The sequence below is a fragment of the Coffea arabica genome, chromosome 11c (genome assembly GCF_036785885.1).
Source record: "Coffea arabica cultivar ET-39 chromosome 11c, Coffea Arabica ET-39 HiFi, whole genome shotgun sequence".
NCBI classification, from domain to species: domain Eukaryota; kingdom Viridiplantae; phylum Streptophyta; class Magnoliopsida; order Gentianales; family Rubiaceae; genus Coffea; species Coffea arabica.
Window position 1 is genome coordinate 32386176 of NC_092330.1, and position 21411 is coordinate 32407586.

General features: G+C 34.2%; 2 protein-coding genes and 1 long non-coding RNA gene across 4 annotated transcripts; 1 reads left to right on the top strand and 2 right to left on the bottom strand.

Moving 5' to 3' along the window:
- Positions 1–241: 241 nt before the first annotated feature.
- LOC140017065 (uncharacterized) lies at positions 242–1572 on the bottom strand. The gene is made up of 2 exons (XR_011823381.1): positions 936–1572; positions 242–526 (listed from the first exon to the last, which is right to left on the bottom strand). It is a non-coding gene; the product is annotated as an uncharacterized lncRNA (long non-coding RNA).
- Positions 1573–3560: 1988 nt separating this feature from the next.
- LOC113716043 (abscisic acid receptor PYL4-like) lies at positions 3561–4088 on the bottom strand. Its single transcript, XM_027240342.1, has one exon. The coding sequence runs from the start codon at positions 4086–4088 to the stop codon at positions 3561–3563; it is 528 nt and encodes a 175-aa protein (XP_027096143.1).
- Positions 4089–8860: 4772 nt separating this feature from the next.
- LOC113715413 (uncharacterized) lies at positions 8861–20442 on the top strand. 2 transcript variants are annotated; one of them, XM_027239598.2, is made up of 7 exons: positions 8861–9191; positions 9372–9418; positions 13089–13242; positions 16458–16668; positions 19283–19412; positions 19591–19767; positions 19862–20442. In XM_027239598.2, the coding sequence occupies exons 1-7, from the start codon at positions 8984–8986 to the stop codon at positions 19997–19999; spliced, it is 1065 nt and encodes a 354-aa protein (XP_027095399.2). In that variant the 5' UTR covers positions 8861–8983; the 3' UTR covers positions 20000–20442. The 2 variants fall into 2 exon arrangements, with proteins under 2 accessions (XP_027095399.2, XP_027095400.2); XM_027239599.2 differs by having other exon boundaries at positions 8862–9191; positions 16470–16668.
- The last annotated feature ends 969 nt before the right edge of the window (positions 20443–21411 follow it).

The window sequence follows — 21411 nt, forward strand, 5'->3', positions numbered from 1 at the left end:
AGCCTATATTTATATAATAGTTCACATACAATAGGTCACATACCCTGTTTGCATTATCATTTGAAGTGTTGATTGAAAAGCAAAGAACTATATGGAGATTTTCACCAAAGATTATGTAATGGCCCATAACCACGTCTGCAGGCTATCTGACACCTGATAACATTGCCAGAAAGACATACTTTCCACTCACAGAGTTTCTAATCTACACACAGGACTTCAAATCCATATGTGAGACCACGAGTTCTATAAAAGCTTGTTCATTTAATTAAACTGTAACAATACAAAATTGCATTAGACTGATCCCATAGAATTGCAAAATTAGAAAGTAATCAGCATCACTTCGCTCTAACATCTGTTCTGACTAAAATGGTGCTGCAAATCTACCTATAGCACACGAATTTGGGAAAGAAATTCAAGATATGAAAGCCACTCTACGGTCAGACTTCGGCCACACCAAATAGTACAACTTGTGTCTGAAATATCAGCAGCGTAACCTTTATTCCGTATCATATTTTGCCGATACAAACTACACATGTATGAAAGATCAGCATGAGATAAAACAAAGTTCATTACCTTTGCAACAGCAAGTGAGCTTAAGAACATATTACAACACAATTCAGGTGACTGAATGAACAGAAGAGAACCAGCTTAAAAGTTCCTGTCAATTACCAATGCCAAACGTACTAGTGCATGTTGATTACTCACAGTAAACCAGTTCATTGGCAGCTCTAACACACAACAGATTTACGTGAACAAGTATACAAACTCTGAAAAAGTAAAGAGCGGTTGTAAAACAAAGCAAAGTAAAAGAATGAAAGATATGTGATTGGATCATAACCCGGGATAGATGCTAAAATCCAGATCAACTATGAAATGAAGACCAGAAATTCAGCACTACCAAGAAGAATGAAACGAAAAAACTCGCATTCACCAACCTTTCATATATAATCTGCACAGAAGGATTTTGAGAACGTATGCTAAGAGCTGCCTTCTAAAACATAAAAAAAAATCCCTCCTCCTTCATCCGGACTTGGGACCGGCTGTGTGATGTATTGTGTCAACACAGGTGGAGTTAAAAAACTTCATGTCTCTAGTGCCAAGCATGATAAGCCATCTCTTCACGATCATAGACAAGTCACCTTGGACAATGAATACCCCCTATGCCATTGAATGCGAGGAAAAATTGACGATACTCCCACTCAAAAACATGTAGAGCAGGCTGTATCAAATAGCAATAATTGGTAAATTCCCAGTCTTCAGCATGTGTGAGGGATGAAATGTCATCTAGCCTAGTAAAGGAAATTTGTTCGAGCATAACAATTTGATATGAATTCAACACTAATTGGCCCATATGACAATTATATTAAAGAAAGATGGCATGCTCACAGGAATTGGGTTAAAAACGTTCACAAGACTCGTCTTAACTTTCCATCCACAACCAAGTTTTTTGGTTTAAAATCCCAATATACCTAAAAGTCGAAGGTCCAAGTGAGATCTAGGATTGCTCACCAGAACCAGGGCGTTAACAATGGTAACGACAGTGGTTGGCCTGCACTATAGTTGCGGTGGGGTTCCCCCCATTGTCCCTTGATGTGTGAGTGCAAGGACTTGGCTGCAGCTTGTTAATAGATTTTGTTTTTCGACTGCAAAGCTGTCCCTCTTGTGGCAATTGCAATCCCAATTTTTGTCAGAAGCACCTTTTTTTTGGTGCTATTTTGTGCTCTTTTTGCACTTATTCATTTTTAGATCTCCTGAGAATCCAACTGGCTCACTCAGGAGATGTTTGGCATGGGAACCACAAGTGCACCCTCACTTATTATTTGGTATAGCGAGACTCCCGACTTGGCTTACTCTGCAACAACCGAACAGGGAACCACAACAGATACATGGCACTAACCTGCCCCTAATTGCTTTATCGCCTCACCAACTTATTAAGTATATTAAGATGCCAACTCCAATCACTAGGCGTAGACTTCAAGTTTTAACTCATACTTCTTTCAGTTTCTAAGCCAAGGTAGAAATGGAAAGAGGCCAATTAGTATTTCATTCACATCAAAAGCTACACCGTCGCATTATCACACAATTACAGGGCTAGTTGCTATACGTGCAAAGGTGTGCGAAGTAGCTTTAGACAGATTCCCAAGTATAGCTAACTTTGATGCCTGAAAGTGGAAGTACCTATTATTTTCACCTCTGCTATTTAGGCACATTTATAGGGAACTCACTTAGACACACTAATAGGAACTCAACTGATCATCAGTAGCTATTAAAATGCACACAAACAGTTAAAAAGTTAAGAACATAGCATTTATAGGCAGGCTAAATGGGGCAAAAAAGAATCAAGTGCTGTTTAATTAACAAAAGGACAGATTTAATTATTGATCGTGTAGAGTATTTATGAGACATTAGAGTGGCAGATTTAAAATTATGCATTACCCTTTTTTTCTTTTGAAAACAATAACACCTCATGCATAGTTGATAGATACGTGTCAGGCAGAGCTAAGCGAATTTTCTATTTTTGGGGAAAAATAAGACATTCAATGCCTTTTTTTCATTTTTTAAATGTTTTCTGTTTTTAAAAAAAATTCTTTCCCTACTAATAAAAAAGTAAAGGAATAAAGAAACCAAAATCCTTTAGTTTTTTGGATTTTTTTTTCAATTTTTCGTTCTTTACTTGCAAATAAAAAAATAAAAAGGAAACCATAATCATTTTTCAATTTTTTCTTTTTTTAAAAAAATGTTTTTTCTACTAAAAAAAGTAAACCAAAAAAAGAAACCAAAATATTTTTGTGCTTTTTTGGATTTTTTGATTTTTTTGGTCTTTTTTGTTTTTGTCAATGTTTTTTGTTCTTTGCTTGCAAAAAAAAAAAGGAAAAAAGAAACGAAAATCTTTTTTCACTTTTTTTGATTTTTCAAGTTTTTTTAAAATTCTTTTCCTACCAAAGAAAAGTAAACGAAAAAAAAAGAAGCCAAAATATTTTTGTGCTTTTTTGGATTTTTTTGTTTTTTTTTTCAATGTTTTTTGTTCTTTGCTTGCAAATAAAAAAGAAAAAAAAGAGACGAAAATCTTTTTTCACTTTTTTAATTTTTCAATTTTTTTGAAAATTCTTTTCCTACCAAAGAAAAGTAAACAAAAAAAAAAGAAGCCAAAATATTTTGTGCTTTTTTGGATTTTTGGATTTTTTTGTCTTTTTTTTTTCAATGTTTTTTGTTCTTTGCTTGCAAATAAAAAAGAAAAAAAGAGACGAAAATCTTTTTTTCACTTTTTGATTTTTCAATTTTTTTTGAAAATTCTTTTCCTACCAAAGAAAAGTAAACGAAAAAGAAGAAGCCAAATCTTTTTTGCTTTTTTGGATTTTTTGATTTTTTCAATGTTTTTTTAGCAAATAAAAAAGAAAAAAAGGAGGAAACCAAAATCTTTTTTTCTTAATTTTTAAAAAAATTTTGTCTTTTTGGTTTTTTCATTGTTTTTTGAAATTTATGATGATTCTCTTCCTAGCTAATACTAGGCTAATTACTTAGCTAATAATCAGATAAACCAGTGAAAGAAATTGAGATTTTCAAACCTGTTGTTGCGCTTTGCCCGCCAAATCCTCAGCAACTCTGGACAGGGTCCGCAAATTCAGTTTCACGATCGTATCCACAAAGGCACACGTCTCTTCTTTCGTGTTGGCCTCGGCTGCATCAATCACGTAAGTCTCCACAACCACCGTCTCATTGCCGCCATTGGGGTGTAGGCTCATGATCGAGCGATAGTTCGACAACCGGTGGTCGCCGCCGACAATGCTGAACCCGAAGATGCGCTGATCATGATCAAGAATCTCGAGCCGCTCGATGCTATGGGAGGCTGGAAGTCCTGACGCGACATCCACACGGCGTAAGCATCCGACTTGGTTCGCCTGGCCATCTATGATTCTGCAGGATCTCACGAATGGCTTGTAGCGTTGAGGATTTTCAAAGTCGGAAACCAGAGCCCAAACGACGGAGGCAGGAGCTGCGATAGTTTGGAACAAAGTAGATGAACATTCGTTCGGCTGCAAAACAGGGTTGTGATGGCTGGAAACGGTTGTGGGAAGCTGAAAAACCATGGCTGTGGGAAGGGGCGTTGGAGGGTTGTTTATCAGTGAAAAAGATGGAAGGAGTTTCTGTGAGGAAGTTGGAAGAATCGTAACGTGTATTTATATATATAGGCGTAGGAGAAATTGCTCCAATTCCTAAGAGCAGAAAGGACTATTACCAAACTAAGGAAGGATTAGGATTATGATTTCCTATGTGAAAAAGAATTGGATATCAGGTTCAAAGACTCCTTAGACGTTAGAACTGGCGGTGGCGCAGGCTGGCTGGAGAACCATCTAAATTTGGGTTAATTGAATTACGCCATTAACTATTGGGTAAAATATAGAAATGCCCCTTGAGATCAAGTAAACACATAGAAACACCCCCTATAGTTTTTAAACATATACTCCGGTACCTCAAGGTTAGAAATTATTTTAGAAAGCGATGGGAATTGTTTGAACGGGTTTGAAATACACGCGTTTCTTTGCGAGTATTTGTACTGGAAACAAATAGATTTTTAATTGATATACCTATTATACTCTTAGAATTATAATACAAAAAAGTCCCCTGTGATTAATCAAACCTACAAAAAAAGCCCTTATGGTTTCAAATCATACAATACAATATCTCGTGATTTTGAATTAATGTGAAAATCGGCAAAAGTCATTTAAATTAATGAGTTTGAGATTCCTTGACTTGAAAAATAATTTTTTTAATTCAAAATTTTAGTTGACATACCTATTAAATACCTTAGAACTCATAAAATTTTCAAAAACAACCCAAAACTCCCAATACAACTCACCTTTATTTCTATATATAAAATAAATAAATAAAAATTCTCAAATAAAACTCACCTTATTTCTATACATAAAATAAATAAATAAAACTTCCAAATATAGCTTATGTTATTCCTATGCACAAAATAAATAAACAAATAAAAGCTACATGTAACCATAGGGGGCTTTTTCCGTAGATTGGCTTAATCACAATGGATTTTTCCGTAAGTTTACTTAATAGGATGGTTGTTAGAAGGTCTTTTATTGCTTATATATATATATATATATATATATATATTAGGGTAATAAAACTTCCAAATATAGCTTATGTTATTCCTATGCACAAAATAAATAAATAAATAAATAAAAGCTACATGTAATCATAGGGGGCTTTTTCCGTAGATTGGCTTAATCACAATGGATTTTTCCGTAAGTTTACTTAATAGGATGGTTGTTATAAGGTCTTTTATTGCTTATATATATATATATATATATATTAGGGTAATTATGTCATTTCCTCTGCCTCAACTGGTTTTGACGATTTTCGTTGCTATTTCAAATTATTTCAAACTATGAGAGGTCAAAATGTATGATTCGAAATCATAATGGACTTTTCCGTAGGTTAGCTTAACCACGAGGGACTTTTTTGTATTTTACCCTACTTTTAAAGATTGAACATTTTCATTTTTTTTCTTGTTTTGTTAGAAGCATATATGTTACAAGTTTGAACATAACAATTCAATATTTTGATTAGAGATCTTTTTTTGGGATAGTTTAAGTTATAAAAAATAATATATTTGTAGAAAAGAAGTCAATTTGCACTAGTATGCCAATATACTGGCTTTTTTGGATTGCCATTCTCTGGCCAAAAATCTCATGCTTTTTGGGAATATTTCCTTGATACATTTTTCAATGATCTTTTTACTTCATATAAATTACATCTAAAAAAGTGTTACAATATACCCTTCCAGAAAATGCAATCCAAACAATATACTTCCATGATCAATCATAGTAGTTATATTGCGATTAGGAACCTTTTTTTTGCAGTTAGAATAACAAAAACAAAAAAAGAAAAATAGAACCTAGACAACAAAATCGATTATGTGACTTGACTCTCATGATTACTTGACATAATTCTAATCAAGGTGAAGATAACTTGTAGTATTTTGGGTAATTTTTTTCAAAGGTCAAAAGGTTGTTTGGGTACAAAAGAGTATGAGTACTAAACTATAGGTTTAAATTTAATTTCATTTAAATCAAAAAAGGGAAGGATTTAGGCTTGTCATTGGGCCATGTGAAGTGAGGTTTAACAAACTCAGATTTGGCTCATATAGTTAGTACCATTTTTGTGTTTCGAATTATGAGATTTGAAGTGATAAATATGAAACTTATACTTGACTTACAAAATATTCAGATTATAAGTTTAATTTTGACTTAACTCAAGCTCACTTATAACTCCTTAACTTCCTTAATATAATTACTATAATTATTAAGTTTTAAACTAATTTGATATCTGCAGAACCACAACATTAAAACTATATAGAAACCAGTAACAGTTCATTAAAAAGTATATAATACCAAGAATTTTTCAACAATAATATATCCAATTAATTCTATGTACATAGAAAATAATAATAAAACACAATCAACAGTCAATACATCTTCAAAGGTCCTCAATTTGCTCATACTGAGATTTGTCCTACTAAATCTTTGACATAATTTTGTATATTTAATATTCCTTATGTATATATATATATATCAAAATATAAATATATTATATATAATTAATATATATGCATATTAAAGGGTCAAGCCTATATCGGGTTTGATCCTAATAAGATCCAAACTCTGCTCACATTTAATTCAGAACTAATATTTAGATCCAATTTTAACCCAACTCAATGAAAGGTCAGGCTCATTTGACTTTTTCTTGGAGCCGAGTTCAAACTGACTCGGCCCCAGGCCCCAGTAATAGTCCTAGAAGGATTGCCACAGATTTTGATGCTAATTCATTTCCCTCTCAAAATGGGTAAGAAAGGGAATTTGGGGATCAGACGATTAGAGTTGGGGCTTGCTTGGTTGGATAGGTTAATTTGGTAATTTCGGTTATGACATGTGTTTTATTAGATATTAGGAATATGTGAATTTGCCAAAACTTATATGTCTTTAAGAATTTAAATCTTTCTATTACTGCTTCTCAAAATTTTCCAAAGGGAGAAACGCAAATTTGATTCTCAATGTTTGACTTGTAGATCAAACTGGTCTCTAATGTATTAGCAAAACAAATATGGTCTCTAAATTTTCTGATTTTAACTTTACATTTTTAGTCCCTAATTTTTGAAGTTTCAATCAATATGGTCTCTTAAGTTTCTAGTTATTGTTAGGAGTTTTAAAAAGAAAAAAAAAAGGTGTGAATTGATTTAAAGATTTGACAAATGTCATCCTAAATCCCTATAAATTTCATAAAAACACTTTATATCGAGATAATAACATCGTTGAACTTAAAGAGTTTTATTGCTATTTTTTGAATAAGTTACAATCAAATGACAATATATACATAATATATAAATAAAAAAGGAAAATTCTAGTATTAATATAAAATTTATTATCTTTCATGCCAGTTCTTGCATGGTTTGTGCATATAGGCCTTAAATTGTTATAGTTAGGAATTGTTATAAAAACTAGCAATCATAGATACTAATATGAAGTGCTTTTACTCATTATGGGTTAATTATCAGTTAATTACTAATAGTATAAAACAATAATTACATATATAATACTAAATTTGAGACCAATTATACCAAAGGGAAGAAGTATATGAGACATTAGTGGCATGAATAAATGAAGTAAAAAAATAAAAAATTTTAATTAGAATTGCTAGTACCCATTTAAGACAATTGCGGTGTAATTCTTATCTTATTTTATTCTAATATCCTCAATATCACTATTGAAAACTTAAGCGACTAAAATGATTAAAATTTCAAACATTAGGGTTCAAAAGTACAAAGTAAAAAATTGTTAAATAATTTGACCACTAGTCATTATTGAGTTTTCATCATTGTTGAATGTACCTACTACCAAAAACTTTGAGAACCAAATTTATTTTGGTGGAAACATTAGAGACTAATTTAGCACATATGCTAAAAATTAGAGACTAAAACTACAATTCTCCCTTTTTCCAAAAGAAAAAATCTACACTTTTTTTTGTTTTATTTTTGTGCACACATGTGATTTTTTTTTTTCACCTTTGATATCACACAACGGTCCAAACGGACTGACATCAGTTAATAGATTCAATTGTTAAAATGACTTTGTGAATTGTGAGGGTAGTAATTTGTAGAAAAATTCTATTTGGTAGAATTTGGATAAAAGAAGGGTGTGTTTGATAAAATTAAAATTTGAAAACTGAAGCTTGAAGTTCGAATTCCATTAAGTTAAGTGGTTGAATTGTTATTAGGCCCTATTTGATAATCCAATTCAACACTTAAAGTTAATGGATTTAGATATTAACATGTTCAAACGTATTTGATAACCAAAAATTGCACATCCGAATTAATTAAATGATACTAAATTTTCTAGGCAAAACTTGCTTCAAAAAATAATATGATACTGAATTTTCTAGGCAAAACTTACTCTAAAAAATAAGTGATAAGTTATTCACTTATCACTTAATGTGATATACATTTAAATGTATCACATTAGTACTTAACAATTCAATAATTTAATAGATTCATATTTCAAATTTCGGATTAAAATTTCAAATTTCAATTTTATCAAATGCACGCTAAATCCAATCTATTTGAGTGTATTTTAGAGTAAATGAATAACTTATTACTTATATTTGAGAGTAAGTTTTGTTTAGAAAATTCAACGTTACTTAATTAATTTGGGCATTCTATTTTTGGTTGTCAAATGTGTCTCAAGATGTACAGATCTGAACTTATTAAATTTAATTGCTGAATTGGGTTATTAAAGAGGGTCTAAATCATTTAGTATAAATCACATTTTATTAGTAAAGTAAGTGGAAGAACTAGGGTATAATACCTCATTTGCCATACAAAAGAGGGGGCGAAATATAAATATAAATCTCATTTGCCATACAAAAGATGATCAATAATACTGGGAATGAACACCGATAGACTCAGAAAAGAATGGCTGAAAAACTTATGACAGCAAAAACAGAAGAAAAAGCAAAAGAATTGGAAGAAGAAGCAATGAAAGTGGAACTGAAAACCAAGGAGGAGCTGAAGCCCTGGGAGCAGCACTCTGCTGTGATCACCATTCCTCGTTTTGACTACAACGCCCCTTCTTCTCTCCTCAGTCATTCCCACTCCGGATTCCTCATCACCTGCCCCATCAGTAAGGCCTCTCATCCCATCTCTTCTGTCCAGAAAGTTATGCTCTTTTTTTGTTATTTTTGTACTTTATTGGCATTTATTTATGTAATTTGCATCTGGGTTTTTGAAAATTTTCAATTTGATTGTTTGGGATAGCCTGGGCAGTGTGGTGATTGATAAAAATGCTTCCTTTGTTATGTAGAGAGGGAGAAGAGTGCAACAAAAGAAGCCATGTCAATTCTTGAAAAGGTAATGAATTCTGCTGGTTTTGTCTCTTGTCAGTTCTCTGGAATAATGTCAAAATAAGGAAATTTTAGATATAAAGAAAATTCATGCTGACTTGAGAATCAGGACGGTTAAATTGGTTTAGTGAACTTGGTTTTATGGGATTCTTAAATTCTGGGCAAGTTTGGGAACTTGGGGTATTTGTAAGTGAATAAGACTGTAGCGGACTTGAATTACTGGTATAATGTGTTCGCTGCTGTAATTGTTTTGGTTTAAGATGAAGAGTAGCAATGTTACGGAATTGGTTTCTAAAGAAAGAGATGTTTGAATGATTAAGCATAAGTAAACGGCGAATGGGATGGCGACTAATTGATAAAACTGATGAAGTTTGGAGAACTGGGTGAGCCATGCAAAAGGTAGGCACAGGCATGTTGTGTTGTTCAAATGCATTAGGTATTGAGGGGGGAAAAACAAACAAACTAAAGTTGTTTACTGTTTTAACGCGATAAATTTTTGGAAATGAAGTGTAATGCTAATGGTCTTCATTTGTGAGAATAATGGCAAAATTATGCACGCAACACTGTTTCCATCTGTTGAACTTAGTCTAGGAAAAACGTTTATGATTTTTTGGTTCTAAACTTGATTAAGATTTCTGTTTGCAGACAAACAGAAGGATAAGATGTCAATTATCCTGCCAATAGGTTATTAACTTCTGAGTCTAGTAGCTGGCTTCCAATTTTTTTGCTTATGATCTTCCACTTCATCCATTTATTTGTAGCCGGTGCATTTTTAGGTCACAGATTAGTATGGTTTAGTCCTTGTTTACAAGTCTTATTCAACTTGTTTTGCTTACACTGTCATTTGTCACTTGGTTCAATCGAGTGACTGCTTAAGTCTGCTGTGCCTTCTTGAGTAAATGACATGATTCGACATCCAAAATGCAACACTGCTTAAATTCTTTATCACTCAGCTTTCCAGTATATATATATATATGAGTTACCAATTTCCTTGAATTTGAAGTTTCTTATGGATACATATTAACCTTATCTTAAGCTTGAGCACATAACTCATACAGGTTAAGCACAAATTCACCTTACTAATATGGAACCTTTGCATTGTTTTCTTTGAAAATAAATCAGAAACAATAGATAGAAGATATGCAATATTTTCTGCCGTAAGAAAAAGTTTTTAAACATAAAAGCAATTTAATAAGTGCATGGTTATATTTCTCTAAAGAATGACATGGTCTTAAGTGATCATATTTCTGGAAGGAGAAGACCATTAGTCTAATTTTGTTAGGCATTTGAGACATCAGATATTATATGCATGAAATATATAGCTGATTGCCAATCATCTATTTTGAGTTCTCAAGAAATAGATATATAAGCTTCAGTTTTGCTTTTAACATTAAAAAGGCATTCTTCATTGCAGCAGCTTTGGATAATTGTTTTTTATTCATACCTAAAGGGACTGTATAGGCATGAGATGTTGCACTCTTCTAGGGCCCAAATAATAAGTGGACAATTTAGAGTTAGCTTAAAATCTTGTGGCAGACAACTTGTTTGGAATTGTTTTTGGATATATTTACACCAGAAGCCAAGCGTTGCTGAGGCTTATCACTATGTGAAAGAAATGAATGAGTTTCAGTTGTATTTGAAGTCCTCTCCAAAGCCTGTATCATTTTTATTTCTTGGACCTCTCTTGTTGCAAAAGGAAGACAAGTAATGAACCAACTTGGAGAATGGGGAGGAGTGCATCTGGTGCTTGCAAGATTCTATTCTTTTGACTTCATGGAGTTTTTATAAAAGCTGTGTGTGCTGAATGTTTTCTTAGGGCTTCAAACTGATGTTGATATATTGACACATTATGCGTTCTATTCTTTTTTATGCATGCCATCAATATTCACGACTGATGCAACCAATGAAGAGTTTAAGGGAAGAGTAAATTTAAATATTCTTGGGAACTTGGCTGAAGATCCAATTTACCCACTTTGAAGAATGGGTAATCTTTTTAGGATCTCGAGTTATTTATTAGAAGTTTAAATTCTACATATTTCAGTAGACTTAAAATTTGTGGTGCTTTAGCAGCTTATGGGTATTTTATGTGTTATGGGTATTGGGTAAACTGACAGTGGATGACACTTCGGCTGTTGTTTGAGACCATAGGCTTATTCATTGACTTTGATGGAAGGGCTTTTAATTGAAATGTTGGGATTCGTCACCTCAATTTCCTGTCATAAGATATTCTGGTCCCCAGGGCTGAGCTGAAGCCCGGTACATATTGCATGTACTACTGTACACGCACCCACAGACCCAGTTTTGTTAGGCCATCCATGAAGGAGTTATTTAAGTTATTCATTGGTGAATTTTTTATGCATCTTTGTCTTGGAAGTGATGTCCTAAACCTTTTTGTCATATGTGGCTTTCTTCCTGACTTTTTACTCTCATCTTCCATTGCATGTGGTAGTTTCTTTTCCTGTCCTTGAATATACACCAATGAGAAAGTTAGAGTTCAACCTATCTTCCCCACTGTCAAATAACATTCAGTGTTAAAAGCTTGTGTTCAAATTTTGTATAAATGAGTTTGCTGCTTTTAAGACTATCAGTTAAAAGAGTTCAGGACATTTTTACTTATCAGCAGCCTGTGTAAGTCAGAAGCTATGTTAGTGTACTTCTAATGGATTTCAAAAGCTGGGGAAGTGCTTTGTTATCTGGGCATGGGTCTTAAGCTTGAAGCATGCTCTATATTGTTGGAATAGTGAGTTGCTGAAGTTGTGCACTAAATAGAGCTCTAGGATACAACAACTATCTGTATTCTTCTACTTCCATCAGTTGCAAGTATAGAAGACTTTTATATCCTGATTCGTGATTGAAACCTGAAGAATTCCATGAGAACAGAAATATCTGTGACCAATCGAACTATTGACTTTTAAAGATGAGAGTCCCTCTGAAGTGAGTCTCATGGAAACTTTCTTGCTGGCTATTCTATGTAAACTGTTTTCTCATGGAAACTGGTGGAGAAATGAAGTGAGTCTGGCTAGCTGGTGGTGATCTATCGTCATTCTTTACTTTTTCTTTTCATTAATTTTTTACAAAATTTGATTGACTTTTAGCACTTTTGATCTTAGAAGAATGATTCTTTCTACAACTTTTTTGCTAACCAGGTTCTATCTTGATAGCTGTGTTAGTTTATGAAATCTTGGTTAAAAGAGTGACAACTAGCACAAGGATAATCAGAAATTGATTGTACAACAGATGGTCTTGGGGCAGAATACTCAAGTTTGGGAGCAATTCTGACATAATTGTTTGATATGATTATTAGCAGAGAAATTGCAGTTTAATGAAATGTAATCCTTGAAGACAATAGCCTATGTCTTTTATATACTTATGCTACTGAAGTTGTGCAGAATCAGCATGCATGATATTTCTTCACCATCTTTTCTTTTTTTTTTTTAAATTTTTTTATTGATGATCTGATTGATTCATCCAATTTCATATATCTGAACTATCTCAATGGGAAATCTGCTTGCATCTAGAGGGTGTAAAGTGTGGAAATCAGCTTGGTGTCTTGTTACCTGCAATTGCAGTACATTTTCTTACATACCTTGTTGTGTATGTAAACTAAATAAGTTAATTCAAGTCGCGTTTATGTTCTGTGAGATGTTGACCAGTTGTACGATTAATATGCTTTGCAGTATGTCAGATCTTTGAGTATTCTAAATGCTGAAGGTTCTGAAAGTTTGGATGTGAATATGTCAGCTAAGAAGAGGAGAATATCTGTAAGTACAGAGGAGGAACTTGGCAACAGTTTGGAGAGGAAAGATGCGGCCGATGACTTTGGAGAACCTGGTAATAGTTTAAGTCTGGTATTTTAGTTTATACACGTGCTCATACAGATAATGCAAATTAACATGTATAACTACCTGCAATCTACAAAGAAAATGAAGAGGGTGCGGATTTGTCTGTAAGAACAGGTAATATGACTTGTATGCATGAAAAAATAAGAACAAGTTTATTAAAACAATATGTGACTATAAAAACAGGGAATGAGAAGTAAATAGAAGGAGAAGAGTAAAGAAAATACCTTATGATAGCTGCATCCCTGAAACATACTTATTTAGCCTTGTTTGACTTTGTAAAAGGCTCTAATACTGCCCATATGCTTAAACACCAACCCCCTCCCCCCCACTGAGCCTTTAGCAAAAATTTTCTGTGTACCCAGTTTGCTACAAATAGTTTATGTGAGAGGTACGTATCTGTGAAGGTTTTGGCTTCTTAGTACAAGAGTAAAGTTCAAGGCAAGATTTGGTGGATTGCAAGCAACAAAGAATTGCTGAAGAAAACTTGTGCAATTAAAATTATTAGCAGGTAGAGAATAGATGAAATGGAACTTCCCTCCCAAAAATTAATGAATGAATGAACAGAGTGTACTCTAAAAAAGTCGTACAAGAATTTGTGTTATTTCCATTGTCTATTCTTTCTTTCAACAGCCCCATATTGTTGTATGGTCTGAGAACTGGAGCAGAACAATCTATCATTCTTTTCTTTTTCACAGAAGTGATGAGAGAATCAGAAAGAGATTGTAATTTGGTACTTACAATAAAAACTTGTAGGTGTTATGGTGTCTTAATTTCCCCATTAAGGTAGATAGTGGAGCCAAATATCTTGGAACCATTCAATATTAGTTATCTATGCTATCAAAATTACAGAAATCATGTTTACAAAATAAGTAACAAAATGCACCAAGACTAGAGGACATATTGTTAACTTGAAAAGCAAACAAAATATGATTGTGCTATGTACCGATTTTTTTTTTTTAACTTCTCATTTAAAGACATGTATGACCAGTATAATTGTAAATGGAGAAACTCAGGCATGTAATCAGGGATAAAGATCTATTAATGCGGTCAAGATCTCTATATTTCATGTAATCTTCCGATCATCTTATTTGGCTATAGAATCCCAGACGGATGATACCAAGCAATTTAAAGAGCAAGTCTGTTGACACACAAGACTGAAAGGAAAATAGTGGAGATGGAGGATAGAAGATAGTGATGAAAAGGGTCTGGAGTTGTGAAGGACTAAACATGCTTCACAAGTGATTTTAGTCCTATCTGCTTGTAATAAAGAACAACGTATTAAGTTAAAGAGAATACTCAGATATGCCTAATAATATTATGAATAGCTTCATTGTCAATAACCCTAGATGTAGGATGGCATGTGCTTAGACAAAAAACACAGAGGCCTTGCATTTTGGGAAAAATGATACTACTGAAGTGCAAACTTGTTTGACTACTTGATAATATACTTTTTCTTCATGCATTATTTCAAGTTTTCTAGTCGTTATTAGCTAGAGAAACAACAGTTCAAGTACCTTAGAAGCCTTAGAAATGGCTGTATTAGCATACCTTGGTAGTCTACCAAAGCCATCCTAAAGAGCCACTAGTTTGACCACCCTAGTTGCTGTGTTTATGCTTTCCGCTTCTCTACCACAAGTACCATTCTACCACCTAGATTTTGACGTGCAAGTTTTCCTGTACCAGCACTCTAAACCATAACTACACCAGTGTAACTGATAAGATTGGAAAGCAAGGGATAAACAGTGTGTCAAGTACTGGATTAACTGATGAGAAAGTAATGCTGTAAGAGTAGGACTCTTTGCCCTTGAGTGTGCGTCAAGTGTGTTGGAAGGTTCAATGTCTGATCTTAAGCCAAGCTAAACACTTTTTATTGGCTCGTACTCTCGCTGTTTTGCATCTTTTGCATAACAAATCGGTACCATGGATTTCCACTACCCATAAGTCTTTTTGAAATATGGTAAATCATTCTCTCATTCTCTGTCTTTTTGCAACTTAAAGTTATTCTGGAAGTTAAACATGCACGAAAAGTTAGTGTTCAAGAAAGAATATGACTGTTTTGACGTAATCCAAACTTCTTTGAAGTATTGCAAGGACTGCAACTACTAAACATCAGGCTCTATAAAATTTTTCGTTGCTGTAATAAATGGTAACTCCTCTTGTATTCATTTAGGGGTAATACTATGCATAGAAGTGCATGAGAGAGATTGTTTGCTTTTCACCTAGATGTTACTAATAATTTCCATAGCCATTGACAATTACAAATAGTTACTTCTATTTAGTCAACCATGTAGTATTCTGAGGCAGCAACAATTAACTAATGCTTGATTTTTTCTCTATTCAACCAAAAGCATAACTCAATTCTTCCTATGCTTATTAAAAATTAAAAGTGACTCATTATCCAAGAAAATTAATGATGGAAAAAATTAAGATAAACTGAAAGCAATTAGAATGTCCTGCTATTGACCTCATAATCACCATTTTTGAGGTGCCAAATAACACACAAAAAAATAAAAATTGAGTCCTTTTATTCTAATTCAATGTCAAGAAACAAAGTAAACATCTGCATAATTTTCAATTTGGAAAGTTCATAACTCTGGGTCCTAAACTGTCATTATAAATAGAAATGCCCAATGAAATGACCTTCACTGAAGGCATTGGAAAGTTCATACCTCTGGGTCTCAACAGTCAACAGAAATATCCAATGAAATGACCTTCCCTGATGTTAGGCACCATTGAAATGCATTATTAGAAAATAAATCCTGCCATCTTTTTTCAGTAGACCGAAATGCAATCTTCTGGATAATAAATAGCAAGTCTAACAATTACTTCAGCTTACTGACATTGGTATGAGAAACTTCTGTAGTCTTCCTTGCTGTTTCTTTAAGTTCAAAAGAAGTTTGAAAAATTTTTCCTGGATTTGGATGCATCAAGTTCTCTTTGCTTTAGTAACATGAGAAATAAGATAAGGTTTTATGGATAAAAGAATGGAAGGAACAAGGACAAAAGGGGGAAATTCCTATAGGATCCTCACATCCCACTTACATATCATATAAAGTACAAATATTTGAAAGCACATTTGTCGTCCATAAGCTTAGAAGTTCAACTTTAGTGCAAAATTCCTCAAACTTTACAATGACTATAGTAATTCTAACTCTTTTGCTTTTACGTCTTCTGAAATAACTGACCACAACCTGTAAATGTCAGGTAAATGCACAGAAAACTCTTACTCGCTCCTTCCAGATTCAGTTAAAGATAATATAAGTCACACTGAAACAAATAATACACTTTCGCTAGTCAAGTTGACCAGGAGTGGTTTACTCCTCTTCATCTTTCCTAAGGGGGAGCACCCTGCCATTGTTGATATTGTGCAAAACATCATTCAGTTGCGGGAAAGTGGGAGCCTAAAGTCAGCACAGTAAGATTCTTACTTCTTACCTTGAATGTTCTTAGCTTTATCCGGATCTCTGTACTTAAAGCTTGTTTTATTAGCAAGAGATTGTAAGGCATGCATTACAAAATTTGTTTTAAGTAGTTGTTACATATATTTTGATTTTGGGGGATATTTTGACAAATCCTTCTTATGTTTGCTCTTTTTCCTCTATGTCAATTGACGTCTTCTAATTGGTATGGGGTTTGTGGTAACATGGTTATATTGTTCGAGAAAAAGTGCTTATTTGATGGCAAGAGAACCAAGTGAAAATGTGGTAAAAATGTAAAAGAAATAACAAAGTGGAGATATTGCTAGAAGGTTATGGTAGTAAACGAACATACAAGAAGTTCACAGCAATTTCTGGTATATTGTTGTTGCAGCATCAAATCTACTATCTTAAGAAGCTTTAAAATAAAATATAAATAATATATCATAGGGGAAAGTCACAGATGCAGTTTTCAAGGGTTGCTTCAAATGCACGTTTTTCTTATTTCTTCTTTTACTTGCAATATTCCCAGATTAATTTCAGCATAGAGTGTGGTGTTTTGCTTTCAAAATTACTTGCTGTTGTATTAGACTTATTTGCTTTCTGATATTGCCGGCTGAAAGTCTTTAGACTGAGGTCCTTGGAGGATACAAATGCATCATTGCAATGAAGTTAGGCAGCAGGTAACCAAAAAATGGTTGCAGCATTCTAAATCAGCCTTTTTCCCCTACCAAACCCTGATTGATGAGGCTAGATGAAGTCTCTAATTTTTCATTTTTTTAAGGCAAAGAATCTTGTCCATTGGACAGCCAACCCCTCTCTCTCTCCACCACCTCCATTCCCAGTAGAAGGGTGATCATACATTACATCATATACGGAAAACAAAATTATTGTGAAGGTGTTGACTTTGCTGGTGATTTCTGTTTAAATTATTATTGATTTTCTTTTCACAATCGGCTGTTTCCAAGGACCATTTCTTCTTGTTTGGCAACAATTTATCTTTTGGGATCCAACTGTCTGGCTTGTTGTACTACATTTTTGCAGAGTTTTATTTTGTTTTGACAAAAGCATTAGTCATTTAGGTATATCTAAACTTCAGATCCATAGTTTGATTAAGAACGGGAAAACAAAGATTCAACAAAAGATAAAAGCCATGAATCTAAAGAGAAAGCAGGAAAAGTTAGACAGTATGTGCTTGTTTAAATGGTTTGATATTGTAACATATGAGCTTACAGCATTTTGAGTCACTCTATTTGATATCTGCTTTCCATATTAAGCTATTCTAGGATTATCAAGGAAATTGCTTGTTGGTCTCAGTCTCTTGCAGTAGCATTTTAGTACCGGAGTCCCATATCATGCTTAATTTTCAAAGGTTAGTAGTGATATCTTGCCAGGGAATTACATAATGCTAAACATTAGGACTCCATTTTGTGCAAAGAATTCAAGTCCTGATTGTCAACATATTTTTTCCTTTTAATGTTGTTTCTTCGATTGGATGGTGAGTTTCTTTGTAGGTGGAGAAATTTGTTGTCAACATGCATAAACAACTGACTCAACGTTACATCTCAAGAAAACCACTCTCTGATTTGGCTCCACCTATCCTCTTTTGCAGTCTATTATAGCATAGTTAGCACATTCATTTGCTATTGGAGTTTATCTTCTGCAAGCTTCCTCTTGATAAGCAAAAACATGTTACAGAAACCTATGGAAATTTTATGGCTTTCTTTGTTTCTATAAGTTCATGTTGTCTGATAATTGATGCATTACTCAGAAGAGTTTGTATGGCTATACATTTGTAATTCTTTCTCACAATACATGAGAGCAGTAGACAGTGTACCCAGCGAAACGTGAGCCTCATCAGAATCGTAAACTTATGACAAAACAACTGCATGCTAGAAAAAAGTTCTGGCAAAGAAAGAGAAAATTAGTGTTAGGTTGGGGGGGGGGGGGGGCGGATGGGTTTTATTTCTTTTGCCATACTCAACTGTTCTCTGCATGAGAACTCTCCCATAGCCTTTCTTGGGTCAAAGAGGAAAGTAAAAGGAGAGAATAAAGAAAATAGTGCCCAAAGCAGGCAAAAAACATAAAAGGAAAAAAAAAAGAAGAAACAGACACAGAAGAGATAGTACATAGGACTAATCAATGTAGTGGTATTCCCAAACTAATTGTCTTCCATAACAGTGTACATTCTCACACAGAGCACTCACACAAAGAGAGCTCCACGTTTGTCTTTCTTTGTGATAGCCCATTCTTTTACCTCGCATTGAAACAGACACAGAAGAGATAGTACATAGGACTAATCAATGTAGTGGTGGTATTCCCAAACTAATTGTCTTCCATAAGAGTGTACATTCTCACACAGAGCACTCACACAAAGAGAGCTCATTTGAGGACTTTCTTTGTGATAGCCCATTCTTTTACCTCGCATAGAAACAGACACAGAAGATATAGTACATAGGACTATTCAATGTAGGTGGTAACTTTCTTTGTGATAGCCAATTCTTTTACCTGGCATTTATTTGGTTCTCTGTTCATTCAACATTTACTTTTTTCAGAATATCTTTGGTTGTGATGCATTTGGTTATTAATTGCATCTTTAATCATCTGATGCAGATGGTGCCACCGTATATTCCCTATCCAAGCCACTTGTAGGTTAGATGAGAAGGAAGTACACTCTATAGTGTCAAAGCTAGTCAATCAGTTTCTGAAAGATAAAAAGAACAAAGTTACGCAGCCAGTAAAGGTACGCCCTGAAGTTTATTTTTGTGCAGGTTGATCATTAATTCTGTTGCATGAGCATCTGCAATTTCTAAGATGTTGGGGCCATGGGGAAGGGGGTGGTGGAATAGGCATATGAGTGCCTATGAGAGAGATCTTTCACTTTATGCTGTATAATTGTCTGTGGTCTCATGACTATCCAGTTTGCAGTTGGGTACAATAGAAGAGGAATTGAGGAAACTGAGATGAAGGATGTGAGAGTGACTTCAAATGGTTCCAAAATATCTGCTCTCTTAGACCGTGGCAAATGTTTTAGCATTGTGGCAGCTGCTGTTAAAGATGCTGTTCCAGATTCAATTGTAGATCTGAAGTGCCCTGAGGTAAAAGCTAAAATACCAGCATAAAGAAACATAATTCCTTTACTTTTCCTGGCTGTTGTAGTTTCATGTGCTTATTCTATCAACCTTTTTGCAGCTTGCTGTGCTGCTTGAGGTTCTGCCACTCTCTGGGATTCCTAATGAGAGTGTGGTGGTTGGTGTGTCAGTTCTTCCACAAATGCTTTTTAGTTCAAAACCACGTCTGTGTGTCAAGGCATTGGTAAAAGGATGCTAGGTCCAATGCTGGGAAGAGAGGTTAATGATGATAACCTTGTTTGTGATGATAATCTCCACAAGCAAAGGTGAAGTGAGCATTCTGTGTTACTCAGAAAGATGGTGATGCGTTTGCTACTGCAAAAATTAATGCGATGACGGATCAAAATGTATAGCTACTTGAAGATGGATAGTGCATATCCCAGCAACTCAAGCTTCCCTGTAAACAGACCATCCCACGGAAACATAAAAGAGAGTAGCTCTTTTCTTGCTAATTGCTCTTAACTGGAAACTCCTGGTGGTTATACTTGGATATAATCAGGATGCTCTAATATAGCTAACTGTTGGGAGCTATGATACAATTAACATAAATTGTATTAGTTATGTTAGCACGTTGTTGGAGAATCGGGTAACAGTGATCAAGGTATCTTTGTTAAATTAGAATAAGGATTCAGTTAGAACAAATTTTCAATTCGCTGCTCTATCAGCGATAGATGTTCCTTGCCAGCTGCTCATCCTAGCATACAAGTTCTTGCTGCTGAAACCATGATGTTAGCACATAAGAAATATTCACTATCATATTCATATAGGTCTTTGTTCAGGTAGGAGAATGAGATGAATCAGAAATTTTGGTCTTTCCTTTGTGAGAGCCTGCCACTCGAGAGGCCTCGAAACGATCGAAGCTTTCTGGTAAATACTGCATGCTCTTCATTCGTGCGTCCTTCCTTCTATTCTGTGTGGATTGTCTCGACATTCACCTCTATCCACCTCTCTTCTCCGAGCCATTTGAACAGACAAACAGAGAAGTTATATGGACAATGGTTTAATCATTCTTACAGTTGGAGTTAGTTCATTAACCAGCGTTTAACTGTCTGAAGTAAACTTCTTTTCATTCTAGTGATTTGATCCTGAAAAAATGATAAATCCTTTAATCATTTCGTTTAGTGGAATAGCTCCACCACGTAAATTAGTGAATGATATATTGTGATTCAGCTAAACTTAGACCAGAAGTGAATCTAGTTTAGTATGGATGAACTAAGCATGAGCAGTTCCCACTTTGGAGTTGTCAAAAAAGTGAAAGAAATGTCTAACGAGGACTACTTGTTAATGAGCATTTAGGAGGGGTATCTAGAGTAATTGGGGGAAGATAAGCAAAAGAATTAACTCAATGACCTTAATTAGAATTAACTATATCTGCACTTTTTTTTTCATTCTACATCTACTCCTACTCTACACTAAGAGAAAGGGGTGGATCCAAAAAAGTCAAAGCGAAATACGGAGGAAATTGAATCACTATTGGACCAAATCAATGCCTATGCACGCGATGGTGAAATTTTCAAAAAAAATCCTGAACAAAAATGCAAGTCAAGAGATTTGATTCCTTAACTTGCATCCAAGGAAAGCTATCCAAAGGGGTCAAAGTGGTATCCGGAG